Raw genomic sequence first — 18,732 nt, 5'->3', positions numbered from 1 at the left:
GTGAACCTTGTCCAGGGCCACACACCCCGAGTCCAGAGTGGACACTGTCACCCCTGGTCGTGGCTGCTGTGAAGTCTGGCCTCTCGGCTGTGCTGACAGATAAATCACATTTTTCTACCTCCACAGAAAACGTGGACACACACTCCTGCAAAAACAAACATACAAAAACACATACTGACTTTAGAACAATAGAATCATATTAGAATACCAATTCATGTTTGTAGGAAAAAAAACTGTCTGCTAAAAAATATTATCCCTGTTAAGAGTCCTAATGTGTATTTGGGAAATCTTTAAATGCTGTGGAATAGAAAAGTAGAACCTACCTTGAGCATTTAGAGTCTATTTAGAGAGGCAAAGTTGATTTAAAATAATAAACAAAAGTGGGGCCACGTGTAATTACTAAGGTGAGTACTAACCCCAGCAGTGTGTGTGGCTTGCTGGTCCTGCAAGCACGAGCCCGACGCACACAGCAAGTCCTTCCACTGAGAGGCTAGGCTGCAGCAGAGAAAGAGTTAATCCTGGGGCTGCTGAGCCGGAGATGGGGATACAGCCTCAGACCCACCTCCCTGAAGAGTCTGGGGGTAGGGCCTTGAGGTTTTGGAGAGGACGGAAGTGTGGAGATGGCTGACTGTCAGAAGAGCACGGAGTCTTGGGAAGGCGTTCTGGGCCAATCCCTGTCCGGCTCCTCTGTGGGGGACTCCACACTGGCTGCTGGCATTCAGGGTCTGAAAAACATCCTAAGTGATCCTTCAACCAAAGCCTTAGGATTCTTATGTCAGAGACCCCATCTACAGGAGTGACGGGGGTCCAGGTGACTTTTAACAACAAGGACGTGGCCAGGATGCAGCCTGGTTACTGCTCAGTTATAACTACATTCTGTCCACAACCTGGCATGTGATTCTTGTCAGCCCTGGGGGGTGTTTCACGAGGACAGAGATGTGGATCAGAGCACTGGGAAGGCAGAAGGCAGCCCAGACCCCTTCAGAACGGGACATGGGCAGAGGAGGCTGTGGAGGGGGGTTTGTGCCTCTGGGCAGAACCTGGAAGCCACACTACATTTTACTCCATTCACCAAAATCAACATCAGACAAGGTGAATAGTTAAGTAGTTTTAAAAAGTCAAATTCTAGAAAAAATAACAAAGTAGAATTGAGCATAGCAGAGATTTTGTGGAAAGAGGCACCTTTCACAGATACAAAAATGTACGCTCCTGAATCCTGATAAGTGCAAAACAGTCAGAAGTGAACAGACGGAAAGATACTTGCACCACGTCTGGCAGCTAAATGCTTAGTGTCCAGGCCACATCAATTCTTGAGATAGTCGGGACAGCCGTGTTGTGCTGTGGGAACATGAGGCCCAGAGCTCAGCACAGGCACATTCCTCCTCATGCACAGCCCCCAGCCCTCACACTCCCAGAGGCACCACCAGAGCTGGCGGCCTCCGAGGAGGAGGGATGGTCCACAGGAACGCCTGGGGAGGGGTCTGGCTGCAGCGCCTCCACCCGGGAATTGGATGTGCACCGGGTGGTCCCAGGACATGGCTGTGGGTCAATGAGGAGGTCACACCTCCAGGTGAGCCCTCCACTTAGGCAGGATTGAAGCAGACTCCCTGCTATGCTATGTGTGGTTTCCAAGTTCATCGGACCCTGGTTTAATGAATTCAAGTGGGAGGAAGCAGGGCTCAGGGTTGGTTCCCAGGTTTCAAACGCAGACCCGTTTCTCTGGCCAGTGCCTGGGTGAGGAGGGCCTGGCAGAGTGTGAAGGCCACAGTGAGCCCACAGATCCCAGCATCCAATGGGGTGCCACCCTCCTAGCCATGGGTGCCGCCCTCCTAGCCATGGGTGCCATCCTTCCAGCCATGGACGTGTTTGCTCCCTAGACCCAGCGGGTCGTCTCTGGAGAACGCAGTCTCACGAAAAATGAGTCAGAGAAGGGAAAGAAGCCTCCACACTCTATGACGCAAGCCTGGGTGGTCCAGGTGCTGGCACCAGAGGCGGGTCCTGCTGATAGCATGACCGGGCTGGTGCAGGATGACACGGACTCCAGCCCTCAGCACTGTGGCCTGCAGAGTGCTGGGGGAGGGCGCTGGGAGAAAGGGGTTTGTCTTTCCTTAGGGTCATACTGTTTATCTTTAAAATTACAGAAAAGCACCAGACTTCTGAAAAGAGAAAGCGCATTAGGGACTCCAGAGTCTGAGAAGGCTCCAGAGGGTGGGTGGAGGCGGGAGCCGTCCCGACCTGGCCCAGAGACCTGCAAGCAGCACAGCAGGGCCAGTGGGGGTGGCAGGTGAAGGCGGCAGGGGTGAAGGCGGCAGGGGTACAGGCTACGGAAGCACCTGGGAGGGGAGCCAGGTGAGGGGTGGCAGGGTGTGGAGACAGCCAGGGAAACCCAAGATCCACTACCATGAGAAGGGGGTGGAGTCTGCATTGGTGCCCACTATGGTTATCAGGCGCTCAATGCAGCAGAAATTGACTTGAGACCCAAAGAATTTTCCAGACAAGGCTTCACTGAAGCTTATTCCTGGGACAAGAGAGAGAGAGGGAGGAAGAGGGAGAGAAGACGAGAGAGAGAGAGGGAGAGGAGAGGAGAGAAGAGAGAGGAGGGGAGAGGAGAGAGAGAAGAGGGGGGAGAAGAGAGAGGAGAGAGAGAGGCAAGAGAGAAGAGAGAGAGTAGAGTAGAGAGAGGAAAGAGAGAAGAGGACAGGAAGGAGAGAGAAGAGAAAAGAGAGAAGAGAGAACCCTCACTGACCTCTGAAAGAGCCGGGAGGGTGTGGGAATTACCATCAGGGGAAGGGTGTGCAGGCTGGGCCAGGCGGCGCCCGTGAAGGGTAGGGGACACGTCAGCATTCTGGTCGCCATGGCTGTGCTGGGTCAGGGACAGCAACAAGGCACAGACCCACCACTCAGCACCCCTTCCCGAGGTGGGGGCTCCATGGCCTTGGCTCAATGTTTTGGATCTCCCCAGGCTCTCGGAATCCTTGAGGTAAAAGGACTCTTGGCCAGGAGGTAGCGGAGTGGGCGGGTTCTGTGCTCCGTGGGGATGTGTGAGGGATGCGGCCCTGTGTTCACCCCGTCCCTTCACTGCCCTTCAAGTTCATCTGCAGCTCGCCCAGACACGGAGGGTCCCGTCCCACCAGGACCCACCCTGCTGGCCTCGTGCACTTGGGGGCACTGACGGCCCATGGGGCGCCCTGTGAAGACTGGGTGGGGCTCCCCTCCCAGCAGGCAGGCGGTTTCTGCATGTGCCCCGAAGGTGGGCACCTTTGCCTCTGCGTGTCACGTGGCTCAGCTGCCCGTGGGGAGACTCGGGGGCTGTTCCCGTGCTGCAGGTGCCAAGCATGTGGATTCCCGAGCGTGCACATGGCACTGTGTCCTCGGCCACAGGGGAGCTTTCCATGTAACTCCTGAAAGGACCCTGAGTCCTGCTCGCCGATCCTTAATACGTGGAAACACAGGGCTGTGTTTGTGAACGCAGAATTCTCCAAGCAGATGGAGAGTGAGAGGCAGAAACCAGCAAGGAGACAAGACAGCTGAACGGGCCCCGCAGGTCCACAGCTCACATCACCCCTGCGGGGCATGCGCCGGCCTGGGCACCTGAGTAGCCACGGGTCCACCTCGGGGGCACTGTGATGGGCAGCTTAGTCTGGGAGGTCCTAGGGCACCTTTGATGAGGGATCGGGCGGCTCCAAGGACACCCCTTCTTCTCCCTCCCAGGGGCTGAGGACGACCTGACGCTCCGTGCTGCGCTCTATGGCCTGCTCTTCCACAGTCACGCCGACCAGGACGACTGGGAGGGTGGCCTCAAGGTGCTGGACGAGGCCGTGCAGGTGCTGCCAAGGACAGCCCACCGCCTGTGAGTGCTCCAGACACTGCATCCCCACCGGGGGAGTGCTCCCCCCCAGTGTGCTCCCCCCACAGCCTGCTGCACCCCCACCTGGAGTGTGCACCCCTGCTCCTCACTGCCCCCCTCTGCCTACGCCTCCCCAGGTTCCCACTTGCACTGGAAGACTTGACTTCCCGGGAGAATTCAACACAGGGAGAGCGGGGACTGAAAACCCCACGCAGCCTCGAGACCCCCACTTCCCTGGACTCTGCTTTGCTTTGTCTTTTTAAGCAGAAAGTGGAGGAATAAGTCCGGGCTGCATCACACACGTTGAAAATTCTGCCACCCGATCCCGACGTTGGTTTCTCACCTTCCCTTTCTTTAGCTTGATCTTCAAGCACATGGTCATCGTGAAGGCCAAGCTCGGGCAGAATTTCTCGATGGAAATACAGAAATTCAAGGCCGAGAGTGAGGACTACTTGGCGCGCATGTGGCACCGCCTGGCCCTGAACTCGCCGAGCGTGTCTGGAGAGCTGGTCTGCTACAACAGCGCCATCCAGGCCTTGCAGGTGCGAAGCCCTGAGCGTGGGTGCACGTGGTAAAATGTGTCCTTTAGCAAAAGGGAGAACCGTGTGGACAGAAGCTCAGCTGGGTCCTGGCGTGGGCGGCACGTAGGGCAGCCATGGCTGACGGTGCAGAGAATGCACCGTGTGGCCCGGGCACTCCTCTTGCCGACCAGTCAGGGATGATGGATGGAGCTGGTTCCAGTGGTCCCTTTCCAGCATGGAGGGGTCGTGGTCAGGTCCTTGTCCCTGAGCAGGGTGAGGGGGAGCCAGAGGGTGGTGCCCCAAGTAGAAGTGCCCTGGAGGCCCAGGGGCCCAGATGGGCAGGTGGCGGCGGAGAGGAGCAGGGCCCTGCAGGGCCCTGGGATGTGGGCGTTCTGGGGACGTTGGCGTCTCTTCCCCACCGCCAGGAAGGCAAGATGGATGTTCCCCTTGATGCACTTGGGGTGGGCTCAGGAGGAGGTGGGCGCTTTGGCATTGATTTGATGCCTCTGCTTGTCAGAAGTAAGGGCCATGTGGTGCGTACCCGAGAACTTCATCTTGGGGACGAAAAGGCATCCCAGGCCCCTGGTGTGAAAGGCGTGAACCTTTCAACATTAGTGAAGATCTTAAAAGGCTTTTCTGTCACGCAGGCTGTTTCTCCGGCTCAGAGCAATCCTGCCCTGAGGTCTTTGGATTGCTCTGGTGTCCAGGCAGCCCTTGGAGTTGGGAACTGAGGTTGGCTGGGGGTCTCTGACGGTGCTGTGTGAGTGCCAGCTCAGGGCACTGGGCAGTCAAGGCAGATGCCCGGGTACCACCATGGGGGAGCCACAGGGAGCCACTGCGCCTCTCTCCGGGGAGCCAGAGGCCACGTCGTTCCTCGGCAGCTGCCTCTGCTGGGGTTGGCGGGGATCAGGCAAGGCCTCCTCCAGGGAAAGCAGGAAGGGCCTGAGGAGGGGAGGCTGCGGGGCGACTGTGGAAGGCAGGACCCAGCCGAGTCGCGCTGGCCGTCGGGGCAGAAACCCTTGAAAGTGTTTTCTGTCTTCACTTACCCGAGTCCTTCCTCCAGTTGTCTGTTTTTGTGAGAGGTACAATGTGATGTTTTTAGTGAATTCTCAGAGTTATATAATCATCAGTCACACACAATTTTAGAAGGTGTCATCACCCCCCAGAAACCCTGCATCCATCAGCACTCACTCCCCATCCTTCCCTACCGCCATTGGCCCCAGCAAGCCGCGGATCTGGACATTTTCTGTCAACAGAGCCAAGCCTTACGTGGCCCTTCATTCAGCATGACATCGCCCAGGGCCATCCCCATCATTCCCGTTCAGGGCTGAGTCATATTCCGTTCCGTGTCTCACAGTCCACACCTGGCTGTTTGTTGTTTCCCGTTATCTGCCTGCTATGAGGAAAGGTGCGGTCAGCATTTGCTCCCGAGTTCTGGCGTGGCCCCCTCCTCGTCCCCTGGGGGCACAGCCCAGCAGTGGAGTTTCTGGGCACACGGTGGCCCTGTGTGGGGCCATGAGATGAAGTGCCGGATTGCCTCCCACAGTGGCCTCACAGGGTTGCCTTCCCACCTGCAGGGTGTGGCGGCGGTTTCTCCACATGCTCACCAGCTCTCGATGTTGTCTGACGGTTCTGGCTGTGCCGGTGGGTGTGAAGGGGGTTTCTCCTCGTGTTTGGTTTGCCTGCATTTCCCAGCCACTCATGATGGGGTGCATATTCCCACGTGCCCATGGGCCATTTGTAGGTGGTTGGAGAAGTGTTCATTGCAGTCCTTTGCCCATTTTTAATCTGGTGGTTTGGTTTTCGTTGCCTTATAGGAGCTCATGGTGTATTGTGGATGCAGGTTCTTTAGCAGGAGCATCATCTGCAAACCCTTTCTCATTCTGTGAGCTGCTTTTTCAACCACTTCTTCACTTCCGGGATGGCATGATTTGTGGCACAAACATGTTTTAAATTGTGGTGAAATTCTACTTGTCTGTTTCTTGTTTTGTTGCTTGTGTTTCTGGCGTTGTGTCTGCGAAACTGTTGCATAACCCAAGGTCTTGAAGATTTGTTCCCGTTTTCTTCTGAGTTTTATCGTTGTAGCTGTTACATTTATGAGTTATACGGTGTGAGGCAGGGTCCCCGGCACTCCTTAGCCTGTGGACGCCGGGTGGCTGCACACTTCTGTTGAGAAGATGACCCGCTCTCCCTTGAACCTCCCCATCAGGGCCAAGGCCCTCCCCAGTGTCCACAGCTTTTGTGGGAGCCACCGCCAGCCTCCACAGCTGCTCCCTTCCTTCCCCATCCATGGGCATCCTTCACGTGGCTCCCAGGCCCCACCACCTCACCAGTTCCCCATCCTTCTCCCCTTCCCACCTCTTCATGACAGAGAAGGCCCTGGGCTAAGGGCAGGACCTTGGCCATCTGATCTCACCCCACATCCTGAACTAAACATGGCTGCCGCCCATTTTCCCCATGAGCAATTCTCTAGCCCAGACCCTGCCCCTAGACCTGTGAATCCTGCTGCCTGCCTGGCCCCGCCCTGGGGCCAGCGTCTTACCCAAAACCAAATGCCTGCTTTTCCCACCATTCTTCCTCTTGTCTTTCCCCTCGAGATGTTGCAGCTCCATCCTCCAGTGGCTGGACTCACACCCAACACCCACAACAAACCCACACCTTGCACCTAGACCCACAGACACACGTGACATAACAGCCCACAGCTGCAACCCAGACACACCCCACAGGCCTCAACTTCACACCTGTAATGCACATCTCATACACACCATTCACTCCCAATACCCCCAAACACAACTCACACCTGACACATCCCACACACACACCACTCACACCCACATCCCACACACACCACTCACACCCCACACACACACCACTCACACCCACATCCCACACACCACTCACACCCACATCCCACACACCACTCACACCCCACATCCCACTCATACCCACATCCCACACACACCACTCACATCTCACATACCCCCCGCACACCATTCACACCCCACATTCCACGCCCTCCACACCCCTCCACTCTCACACCTGCCCATCCAACACTCCACTATGGGCTTCGCCCTCAGATTTGTCCAGACCCCCTACTCCCTGCTGCTCTGGGCTCTTTTCCATCTCCCTGTGTGGGCAGCACTAACCTCTTCTTGGCTCGCCCCAGCCTGCTCTCTGCAGAGCAGTGGGAGGCTCCCCAGGTCCAGGTCAGAGCTGCTCTCCGCATTCTCCAGCCCATGGTGCTGTGGCTCAGTCCCTTCCTGTCTTACCCGCACTGCAGGGCCTTGCATCCCTGCCTGGAGCACCCTCCCCACAAACACCCCCCATGGTATTTCTCAGCGCCTCAAGGCTCTCCTCAGCTTCCGCCGGGGGAGGCCCCATTCCTGCTACCACTGGGTCTCCGGCCCTGAGCCATGTGTCCTGCAGAGCATCTGTGCTTTGAGGCCCACAGGCACCTGCTTATGACGGCTGATGCAGCGTGAGTGCCGGGCACAGAGGGAACCCCCAGCAGATTCGTGGGCTGAATAAGTGGCATGGGCCTAAATGGCAACTTGACCTCATTAGAGGCAGCCTCCAAACAATCACTGTGGGATAAGAATGAACCTCTTCTTCTAGAAAATGAGCAAGGAAAGTGTTTCACGGCATCAGGAAAGCCTTGAGGGCTGTGGCGAGGGTGTCGCCCTTTCTGTTCACCCCCACAGAAGCCTGAGACGCAGTGGCAGAAGGTGGAGTACCTCATGGAGTTCGGCCAGTGGCTCCACCACAGACACTTCCCTCTCAAGGACGTGGTCTTCCACCTCCACTGGGCTGTCAAGATCCTGCTGGCCATGAAGCCGCCCAGCGACGCCCCTGAGGCAGAGCCCACGCCGGATGGTGAGCCCACACCGCGGGCAGGGTGCCGACCCCACGCTGCTCCCCCAGAGCTCTGCTTCGCGCTCCGTGGTCTGGACGGCCGTTGGGCGTCCACGTGTCCGTGCAGGCTTTGGAGGCCAGGAGTCCCGATGCGTCTCAGGGCTGTCCTCTGCGGGGCCCTGAGGGACTCGGCCTGACCACCACCAGATGACCTTCACAGAAAGGCTCTGTCCAGGTCAGGGAGAAGGCGTGTTCTCAGGCACACAGCTGGGCCGGCCCAGAGGCTGCCTTCCTCAGGAGGCTGGGGGAGCACTTCAGACCCTGTGGGCGCCTCAGCCATCCCCAAAGTCGCTTCCGACTCGAGGTCGGGGCTTCTTTCTCCAGCTGCTCAGCAGGCCTCCTCAGCAGGCCCCTGGCCACCCGGCCCCTGCTCACAGCAGTGCAGGGAGGTGGGGGTTTGCTGGTAAGTGGGGACCTGGGCAGACAATGGCGGCCCCACTGGCATCGTCCAGAGCGTAAACACCGCCAGTGCCTGGGCATCAGCTCAGGGTGACCCGGGGCAGAAACTCTGTGGGGAGCACAGGTGTGCGTGGAGAGTCCCATGGGGTGGTTCCTGCAGGCCTGCTGTGAAGAGCAGAGGCTGGCAGAGCCCAGCTAGGGTGGCCACTCCACACACACGCAAACACACACACACATGTGCACACACACGCACGCACACACACACGCACACACACACGCACACACACACGTGCACACAGCCGGGCCGTCCTGGAGCACTTGTCAATGCTGGCTTGCTCAGGGCCACCCTCCCTGTGGCTGCTGCTCCTAGCCCCCCGTCAGGATGAGTGGGGGCCCTGCTCAGAACTCCCAGGCCCTCGGGACAGTCTGGGATGGGAACGGGGTGCCCAGGCCAGATGCAGCTCATGAGGCTTCCAGGACACACAGGGCAGCAGGAGAGCCCTCAGGGCTTGGGAACCTGGGGCTGGAGCTGAGAGTGGAGCTGCCCCTGGGGGTGAAGGGGAAGCCAAGCTCAGCCTTCGCAGAGTAAGTGCAACACGTGGCTCTCCCCTGGCTCCCAACCCTCAGCAGAGTGGAGCTCCGGGGGTCGGCGAGGCACTGGGCAGTCCCCGCAGCCTCAGGCAGGGAAGGGAGTGGCCTGGGGCCCACAGACCCGTAGCCGGGCCTGCTCTCAGCCTCGGGCACCCCGTGTTTCAGGGGAGTACGTGGCTGTGCAGATGCCCCCACGGAGCCCCGTGTCCGAGGCCGGGGAGGTGGTGTCCTTGGAGCAGCTGCATAGCGTGCGGCAGCTGGAGGCGCTGGCCCGTGTGCACATCCTGCTGGCACTGGTGCTGTCGCCGGGTGCCGAGGGCTACGAGGACTGCTGCCTTGCAGCCTATGCCTTCTTCAGGCACATCTGGCAGGTGAGGCCCAGCGAAGGCTCCCCTGTCCCCGCAACGCCTCCCGGGACGGACTGTGGGCTGGGGAGACTGCAGTGAGCATTTTAAAGGCATCAGAGCCTTTCCCAGCATTTCCTAAAGGCCTCTGAGATGTGAGCAGTTTCCTGCGACATCCAGGTTCTTCCTCTCTACCGGATGATTTCCATCAGCATGAAAACAAGAGGCTCCCCTCTTCACTCCTGCACCCTCCACATTCCCAGCACTCCCCAAGGGAGGGCTCATGGCTCCCTCCAGATCAGCCAGTTCTCCCTGACACCCGCCCCAGTGCCCTTGCCGACCACCACCCAAAACTGCCTCTGCCTGGCTCACCACGCCAAGGCAGCAGCAGGCACCTCTGTTGGCAGCTGGGGCCCAACAGCTCCTGAACCGCCCGCTGACGGGGCTTCCAGAGCCTTCTTCTGTGCCCCACTCCCACTCCCCCCCCATCCTGCTCTTCCTGCCACCTCTCCCTGTGAAGCCCACCAGGAGCACTGTTGGGGGCCACCCCGTGCGTCTGTCCAGGCCTCCCGCAGGCTACACCCAGCAAGGCAGCGCCGGGCATGGCAGGCCTTTCTTCTGAGGACGAGTTTGCCTGGAACCCCCATAGGGCATCTCGGGATCAACAGGGATACCGCCCAGCCATGGGCAGAGCAGGAAAGGCAGGGAGGCCCCCTCATCCCATCTTCAGAATGTTCCACGCCAGCCCCCCACCAGCCTCCACTACTGCCAGACCTGGGGCCATGGGCGCCCAAGCCGCCATTCTTTGTGACCTTTCTAGGAGAATTGCGCAACGTTATTCTCATGTGTTCTTAATTAGAGACCTTGAACTCATTCACCTGCGGAGTGGCAAGTCCCCCCCAGGGCCAGCCACACGTGCTCCAAACCCCCACGCGTGTCAGGGCTGCGAGGGGCCGGCAGGGCCTGCCAAGGAGACGTGCCCAGTGTCCTCCCTGCCTGGGCGCAGCCCCGACAAGAGCCGCTGCCGGGAGGGTGTGGGATGGTCAGCAGGGAGCCCCAGGGCCAGGGGTGTCCTGCTGTGGAGTGAGACTGAGGGACACCCGCGGAGCCAGCGTGCTCACGGGCATGTCCCTGCAGCCCCCAGTGCCCACACCCCCGGCCAGCCCCGCTCTGGGCTCTAGAGACTCACCCGACAGCAGCTGACGGGGACGTAAGACACCAGAGCGCTAGAGCTTGGGGAGCCCCGCACGTCCGAGCGTCCCTCATCCAGGAGTGGAGGGTGGGCGGAGTGGGTGGCGGGTGCGTTTTCAGTGCTGCAAACGTGGATTTCATCCCTGCCCAGGTTTCCTTGATGACAGCAGGAAAATCAGTTCCAGAAAGCAGACCCCTGGCAGCAACCAGCTCACATCTGTTATTGCCTAAAAAAGAGAAGGAGAACGAGAGGAGTAAAGAGAAGGAGAAGGAGAAGGGAAAGGAGGAGAAAGCCAAGGAGCCCAAGCAGGTGGTGCCCGGGCGGCCGCGGTGGAGAGGCCGGGCCCAGGATGGCCTGTGCCTCAGTTTCCCTGCCTGTCAGGGTTCTCGGAGGAGCCCCAGGTGGCCTCAGTGCAGAGGCTGGGCCCTGGCCGGCCTCTGTGCCCCAGTTTCTCTCCCTGTCAAGGTTCTTGGAGGACAGTGCGAGGGAATGTCTGTAAAGCACCCTGGCTTGTCCCTGGCGGGAATCCCGGGCCTGGAGCTAGCCACGTAAGGCATGCAGCTTGCACAAAGCACGTCATCCCAGGTCTGCCAGGCTCAGAGGCCATGGCAGTAGACACAGCCCAGGGTCTGGGTCCCAGAGCAGTGAGAAAAGGGTTTCTTCAATCCCATGAAACCTTTCTCTCTGCAAGTATCCGCTTCTGCAAGTGCTGGGCAGAGAAACCACTTGGCTGCCCAGCTTCCCAGAGCGGGACACTCACACCCGGACCCTGGCACGAGCACTGCTGAGCTCACCAGTCAGCTGTGAGGGGAGATGCAGGAGCAGAGGCTGCAGAGCCTTAGCTCCTGGAAGTCCTGAGCCTGGGCACCCCCAGGCCGACTGGCTGTGCACAGGGCAGAAAGCTTTGCGTGCACTGCCTGGAAACTGTCAGAGGCTGGATCTGGGTACTCGCTGGGGTCTGCTGGTGGGGGGGATGTCAGCTCCCCAGGGCTGTGGCCTGCCTGCTGCACAGCCATGCCGGTGGGGGCAGGGGGCGGTGTCTGCTGTTTCCACCATTTCAGGGAAATCCTGCATTCTTACCTTTCTAGTGTCAAAGCCCAGCTCCTAACAAACAACTGGAAGACTTACCCACGAGCATAGAAGAATGGGCTTCCTACTCCTGCCCCGAGGAAGTGCTGTCTGTGCTGAAACAGGACAGAAGTGACTCTACTGTTAACCCCTCAAGTATCCAGAAGCCGGTACGTTGACATAAGGAAAAGGCTCAAGACCTTCGTCACAGCATGGTGTCCCCCAACCTGTCCCCAGGTCCAGTTTCCACTGTGAACTGTAGCCAGAAAAAGGAGGACAGGACAGAGTTCCATCAGCCCCCAGCCCGCTACAGGCCCTCCCAGCACCACTGTCTGCCCCTAACTGCCGACACCCAGGAAAGCCTTCCTTCTTTCCCCACCCAAGTCCAACACGTACCTAGCGAGACAGGACAGGTGTTCATGACAAGCTCCCACAACCAGGTGCTTAAAACAACAGGAATTGATCCCCTCACAGTTCTGGAGGCCGGAAGCTGAAAATCAGTTTCCCTGGGCCCAAATCCAGGTGTCGGGAGGGTGACACCCTCCAAGGGGCCCAGGGAAGGTCCCTCTTGTCTCATCCCGGTCGGCCTCTGTGGTCACATGGCCTGCTCTTCTGTGCAGATCAAATCTCCCGCTCCGTCCCACAGAATTACATTTAGGGCTCACCTGGACTATCCCGGAGACCCTCCCCGCCTCGGGGTCCTCACCTCATCGCATCCGCAAGTCCTTTTCGCCATTCTGTGGTCACGCACACAGCTCCAGGGGCTGGGACTGGGCGTCCACTAGATCTCTGTGCCTTGTTGGGGTGGATTCTCTTTGGTGAGCGTCCTTCACCTGGGACTCTGTCTGTGGGACCGGCCAGGCTCGCTGTGTCCCCATGATTTGTTTCATGCATTGCTGTGGGTGGCCTATTGCGTGGACAGACCATGGTCTGTCTGAGTTTGTTTCATGCGTTGCTGTGGGTGGCAATTACGTAGACAGGCCATGGTCTGGTGTTTGTTTCCGTGCATTGCTGTGGGTGACACATTGTGTGGACAGGCCATGGTCTGTGTTTCATGCATTGCTGTGGGTGACACATTGTGTGGACAGGCCATAGTCTGTTTTGTGTACTGCTGTGGGTGACCCATTACATGGACAAGCCAGTCTGTCTGTGTTTGTTTCCGTGCACTGCTGTGGGTGGCCCATTGCGTGAACAGGCCATGGTTCGTCCATCCACCTGCTGGTGAATGGGCTGTTTCCAGTTAACAGCTACTACATGAAGCTTATGTGACTATCTGTGCACTGTGTCCTGGTGCCCACATGCCCCCATGCCTGGAGGACACACCCATCACAGACTTTCTGGACCACGGAGGATGTGAATCTCCACCTGTGATGTTTGGTGCCACACTGCCATGCTGCCCTCCACAGTGGTCATTCAGTGCACTGCTGTGCCTGCCATGGGTAGAGTGGTCCTGTGCAGATCCCTGCTGATGACTCTCCCCTCAATCTCCGCAGCCGGTGGGTGGGCAGTGGCATTCCCCATCATTTAATGGGACACCCCTGGCCACAGTGAGGTTGACCTTCAGTGCTTCCTATCCTTGGAGGTCCTCTCTTGTGTTGTGCCCTCCAGGCTATTGCCCATATTTAATTAAGCTTTCTGAGTTTTCCTTATTGGTTTGAAGGAATCCTTTATTCTGGAAAATCGCATGAGCAGCCATGTGACCAGCAGATCCGCCTCCACTTCGTGCCTTGCATTTCCACTCTGTTAAGGAGGTCTTTTTGGGAACAGGGATTAGTAGTTTTAATGTAATAAGAGTCATTAGTCTTTTCCTTTGTAATTAGTTTTTTGTGTGTCCTTTTTTGATGTTTTCATTTCTGGAGGTTGTACAGATATTCTGGTATAGTATTTTTCCAAAAAGTGGAAATATTTTGCACCTTTATAGTTTTGCCTGTCACCTGAACTTGATGTGTGTGTGGTGTGAGGTAGGGGTCAAGCCTCAAGCTTGGCAGTCAGGGTGTCCTGCTGTTCTGACACCACTTCCTGAAATGTCACTGGCCACCTTCCCTGCTGGCTGCACTGGGCATGGTAGCATGCTTTGGGGTCTCTCTTGCTTTCTGTTAGCTTTTTGTCCTTGCAGCATCATCTCAGTGTCAATTACTGAGCTTCATAACCATGAGTATTTGGTAGAGAAAATCTCCTTACCTCATTCTTCAGGACGGTTGGGCTATTCTTTTTATTCTCCATTGCATGTCCATGTGTATTTTAGAATCAGTGTGTCAGACCCATCACAAACCCTGGTAGAGTTTTTACTGACATTGCATTGAATCTGTAAGTTACCTTGTGGAGAACCGACATTGTTATGGTGTTGAGCCTTTTGATCCATGGACATGGTCTGTCTCTCCATTCACTTAGGTCATCTTCAACGTCTCTTAACAATAGACAAGAGTTTTCTGCATGGCAGTTACACATGTCAGATTTATTTCTGTGTATTTGAAATGTTTGATGCTGTTGTAAATATAGCTTTGTTGTTTCATGTTTAAACTCCAGATAAACTGTGGAAATGTAATTGTTTTCATTTTGGCCTTGTAAGCATCCATTTTGTTAAGCTCTTTATAACTTCAGTAATTTGTCTGTAGATTATTTTGGATTTTGTGTGTACATTGTCATTTTATCTGCAAACACATTTTTCTTTTTTAGTTTCCACTCTTTACACTGTTTTTTCTTTACCTTGCCTTATATTCTGGCAAGGACCTCCAGTATGAGGTTGAATAAAAATGGTGATAACATCTATTTTTATGTTGCGCGCCCTATCCCAAAGGAAAGTTTCCAACATTTTACTCGGAAGTGTAACTGATGTTTGTTGTAGGTTTTTATAGATCTTTATTGATTAAGGAAGTTTATTTCTATTCGCTAAGAATTTTAGTCATGAATGCTTTTATATTTTTATTACATATTTTTCTCCATCTATGCAGATGGTGTTTTCCTCCTTCATTCCTTGAATTAATTACCTTGGTTCTTTCTAATGATTATCACAATAGGGCAGCTTGGCTGTACTGTCACTCACTCTATGTCACCAGCTTTGGTTGGCGGCTCTTCTGTCCAGGGTCTGTGCTTGTGAGGAAGACGATGTTTAATTTTCCTTTCATGTGTGTCCTCCTCAGGATGTGGTAAAAGTTATGCTGGCCTTTTAGTCAGTTAGCAAGTGTTCCTTTCTGACTATTGTTAGGAGAAATTTGTATAAGATTGGTGGTTATTTCATCCTTGAATGTCTGGAAGAATTCCCTGGTAAAGCCATCTGAGCCCAGAGCTTCTGTTTGAGAAAATTTTAAATTATGCATCCAATTTATTTCATAGTTATAGAATTCTTCAGAGTTTCTGTTTCTTCTTGTAACAGTTTTCATGGGTTGCATTTTTTCTGGGATGTTTTTATTTAAAATGCATTTTGGATATATTGTCATGAAGTTGTTCTCAATGTCCTTGTATTACCTTTTAATGCCTGTGAGATCTGTAGAGCCCTGTCACCCCTCGCTCGCTCTCCCGATCAGCCTCACCAGGAGTGATCAATTCCATCGACCTCTCAAGGGACCCCGTGCTTTCCAGGCTGCCCACACGGCCCCTCTGCCTGGCTGTCATCCCTGAGGGAATGGCCTCCTCCTAGATTGCCTGGAATTCTAAGGTGCAGCCCTTCAAGAACCCAGCCTGAGAGAGAGAGTGAGAGAGTGGAGCTCTTGGTGGGCCCTGAACCCAGTTTTCTAAGCCCAGCCTGCAGCACGGTGCAGAGCGCCGTGGGGCCCTCGGCTGTGTCAGTGCCTGATAGCCAGGCTCGTGTCCCTGGATGCATACTGACTTCCAGATCTCGGCCCAGTCATTCTTTGAATACTGATTACCCTCCAGTTCTTAGAAGTACATTTTTGCAACAGGTCATCCAACTTTCCTAATTTCCCATTCAAGAGTAACGGTTTTAACAAACTGAGTCCAACATCATAGGAAGCATTAGCTCTTCTTTTATATTAAATGTTTAAGTGGTTGTGTGTGTGCACAAAGAAATTCTGTCTCTAGTGAGTCAGTAGATTTTAGTGGAAAAATGAAACACATAAATTTGAATAAGTCCATGAATGAGTGTGTTTCTTGTGGGGATCTTCATACTTGGGTCTGATGTTCACAAAGATTATCACATGTGACAAAATGAAACCCATGAGTGGAAGAGGGAAGGAAGATAGCACAGCCTCCATCCATCCCACAGAAATGTGCTGAGCACCTGCTGTATGCAGACATGTGCTGGTACCTGCTGTGTGCAGACACGTGCTGGTACCTGCTGTATGCGGACATGTGCTGGCATGGGGAGGGAGGGGGTTCTCTGAGGAAAGACCCTTATGCTTGTGGTCTACACCCACTCCTATGACCTCCTGTGTGTGTTATGTGTCCATGTAGACGTACAGTTTGTATTTCCTGGACCACCTGGTCAAGGCCCTGCAGAAGATGTGCCTACACGAACTCACGGTCCCCGTCCTGCAGTTGGGGGTGCTGATTTCGGACTCCGTGGTGGGAAGCAAGGGCCTAGCGGATCTCTACCACCTTCGGTGGGTACAGCTCCTTTTTTGGAGTGTGATTTCCCCAAAGAATACAAAAATGAACAGCATGTTAAAATATTAATTCTGTGGTTGACTGTGTAAATAATACAGTCCCTGGGACTTGAACACCAAGTAAATAAAAACATTTGAATATAAAAACGGTATTTTTGGTTGGGACGGGAGAACTATTTGATCCCAGGAGTTTGAAACCAGCCTGGACAACGTAGCAAGACCCCATCTCTACAGAAAATTTAAAAAATATGTTAGCCAGTTATGGTGACACACACCTGTTGTCCCAACTACTCAGGAGGCTGAGGCAAGAGGATCACCTGAGCCTAAGAAGTCGAGGCTGCAGTGAGCTAGGATCGTGCCCGTGCACTCTAGCCTGGGCAACAGAGCATGACCCTGTTACTAAAAATTTAAAAAATAAAATATGATATTTTTATTTTAAAATTTCTACCTGATCCTAAGAGAATATTCTTGTTTTAAGGAAATACAGGCCTATCTTGAAGATATTGTGGGTTAGGTTCCAAAACAAAACAAATATCACAATAAAGCAAGTCACATGAATTTTTTGGCTTTCCAGAGTATATAAAAGTTAGGTTTACACTATTCTGTAGTCTGTGAAGTGTACGATAGCATTATGTCTAAAAAATATACATACATCCATTTAAAATGTATGTGCTAAAAATGCTAAAAAGGCTGGCAATTTCTTACAACAATAAAATTTGCCACACGAATCAACTCTTTCACAGAAGATTTATCTGTGAAACAGCATGCAACACTGTTTGATAGCATTCTGCCCATGGCAGAAGTTCTTTGAAAATTGGAGTCAGTCTCTTAAATACTATTCCCACTTTATCAACTCAATGTATGGAATATTCTAGGTCCCTTTTGTCATTTGCACAGTGTTCACAGCATCTTCACCAGGAGCAGATCCCATCTGAAGAAACCACTTTCTCTGCTCGTCCGTAAGAGGCAATTCTGCATCCATTCAGGTTTTCTCTTGAGACTGTGGCAATTCAGGGCCATCTTCATGTTCCACTTCTGATTCTGCTTCTCTTGCTGTTTCCCCCACACCTGTAGCTCCTTCTACTGAAGTCTTGAATCTTCAAAGTCATCCATGAGGGTTGGAATCAACTTCTTCCAAATTCCTGTTAATGTTGCTATTTTGGCCTCCTCCCATGAATCAGGAATGTTCTTAATGGAATCTAGAATGATGACTTTCCAGAAGGTTTTCAATTCACTTTGCCCAGATCCATCAGAAGAATCACTGTCTGTGGCAGCTGTAACTTTATTAAATGTGCTTTGTAAATAGTAAGACTTGAAAGTCGAAATGACGCCTTGGTCCATGGGCTGCGTGGATGCGGTGTTAGCAGTGGTGTCAGCAGGCATGGGGCAGAATTCGTCTCCTTGCACATCTCCATGAGAGCTCGTGGGTGGCCGAAGCATTGCCAGTGAGCAGTACTATTTTGAAAGGAATCTGTTTTTCTGAGCAATAGGTCTCAAAAGTGGGCTTTAAATATTCAGCAAACCATGCTGTCAACAGATGTGCTGACATCAGGCTTTGTTGTCCTCTCATAGAGCACAGGCAGAGTACACTGAGCATCATTCTTTTTTTTTATTTATTTATTATTTTTTAGACAGAGTCTTGCTGTGTCACCCAGGCTGGAATGCGGTGGCGCCGTCTCAGCTCACTGCAAGCTCCGCCTCCCGGGTTTACGCCATTCTCCTGCCTCTGCCTCCCAAGTAGCTGGGACTACAGGCACCCGCCAACATGCCCGGCTAATATTTTATATTTTTTTTTTAGTGGAGACGGGGTTTCCCCATGTTAGCCAGGATGGTCTCGATCTCCTGACCTTGTGATCTGCCCTCCTCGGCCTCCCAAGGTGCTGGGATTACAGGCGTGAGCCACCACGCCCGGCCGATAGAGCATCATTCATAAAGGCCCTGGGATTTTCAGAATGGTGAATGAGGACTGGCTTCGACTGGAAGCCCCCAGCTGCGTTAACCCCTAGCAAGAGAGTCAGCCTGTGCTTGGAAGCTTGGAAGCCAGGCATTGACTTTTCTTCGCTAGCTATGAAAGTCCTAAAGGCATCTTCTTCCAACAGAAGGCTGTGTGGTCTACAATGGAAATCTGTTGTTTAGCGTGACCACCATCGATGCTCTTACTCGCTGGATCTTCCGGCTAAAGCTTCAGCTTCTCCGTCAGCACTTGCTGCTTCGCCTGGCACTTTTATGTTATGGAGACGGCTTCTGTCCTTAAACCTCACGAGCCCACTTCTGCCAGCTTCAAACTTTTCTTCTG

General features: G+C 54.2%; 1 protein-coding gene across 1 annotated transcript in view; it reads left to right on the top strand.

Annotated features, from left to right (window-relative positions):
- The window catches only part of CFAP46 (cilia and flagella associated protein 46), a 147,014-nt gene that overhangs the window by 47,958 nt on the left and 80,324 nt on the right, over positions 1–18,732 (top strand). The window contains exons 26-32 of the mRNA XM_011941989.1: positions 3,712–3,850; positions 4,206–4,389; positions 8,070–8,241; positions 9,436–9,641; positions 10,957–11,115; positions 11,895–12,044; positions 16,285–16,433. Of these exons, the coding sequence (XP_011797379.1) occupies positions 3,712–3,850; positions 4,206–4,389; positions 8,070–8,241; positions 9,436–9,641; positions 10,957–11,115; positions 11,895–12,044; positions 16,285–16,433 (1,159 nt within the window). The remainder of the gene's footprint in view (positions 1–3,711; positions 3,851–4,205; positions 4,390–8,069; positions 8,242–9,435; positions 9,642–10,956; positions 11,116–11,894; positions 12,045–16,284; positions 16,434–18,732) is intronic.

The sequence above is a fragment of the Colobus angolensis genome, unplaced genomic scaffold, assembly GCF_000951035.1.
Source record: "Colobus angolensis palliatus isolate OR3802 unplaced genomic scaffold, Cang.pa_1.0 Scaffold204, whole genome shotgun sequence".
NCBI classification, from domain to species: Eukaryota; Metazoa; Chordata; class Mammalia; order Primates; family Cercopithecidae; genus Colobus; species Colobus angolensis.
This window is presented reverse-complemented; position numbering and strand designations above follow the sequence as displayed.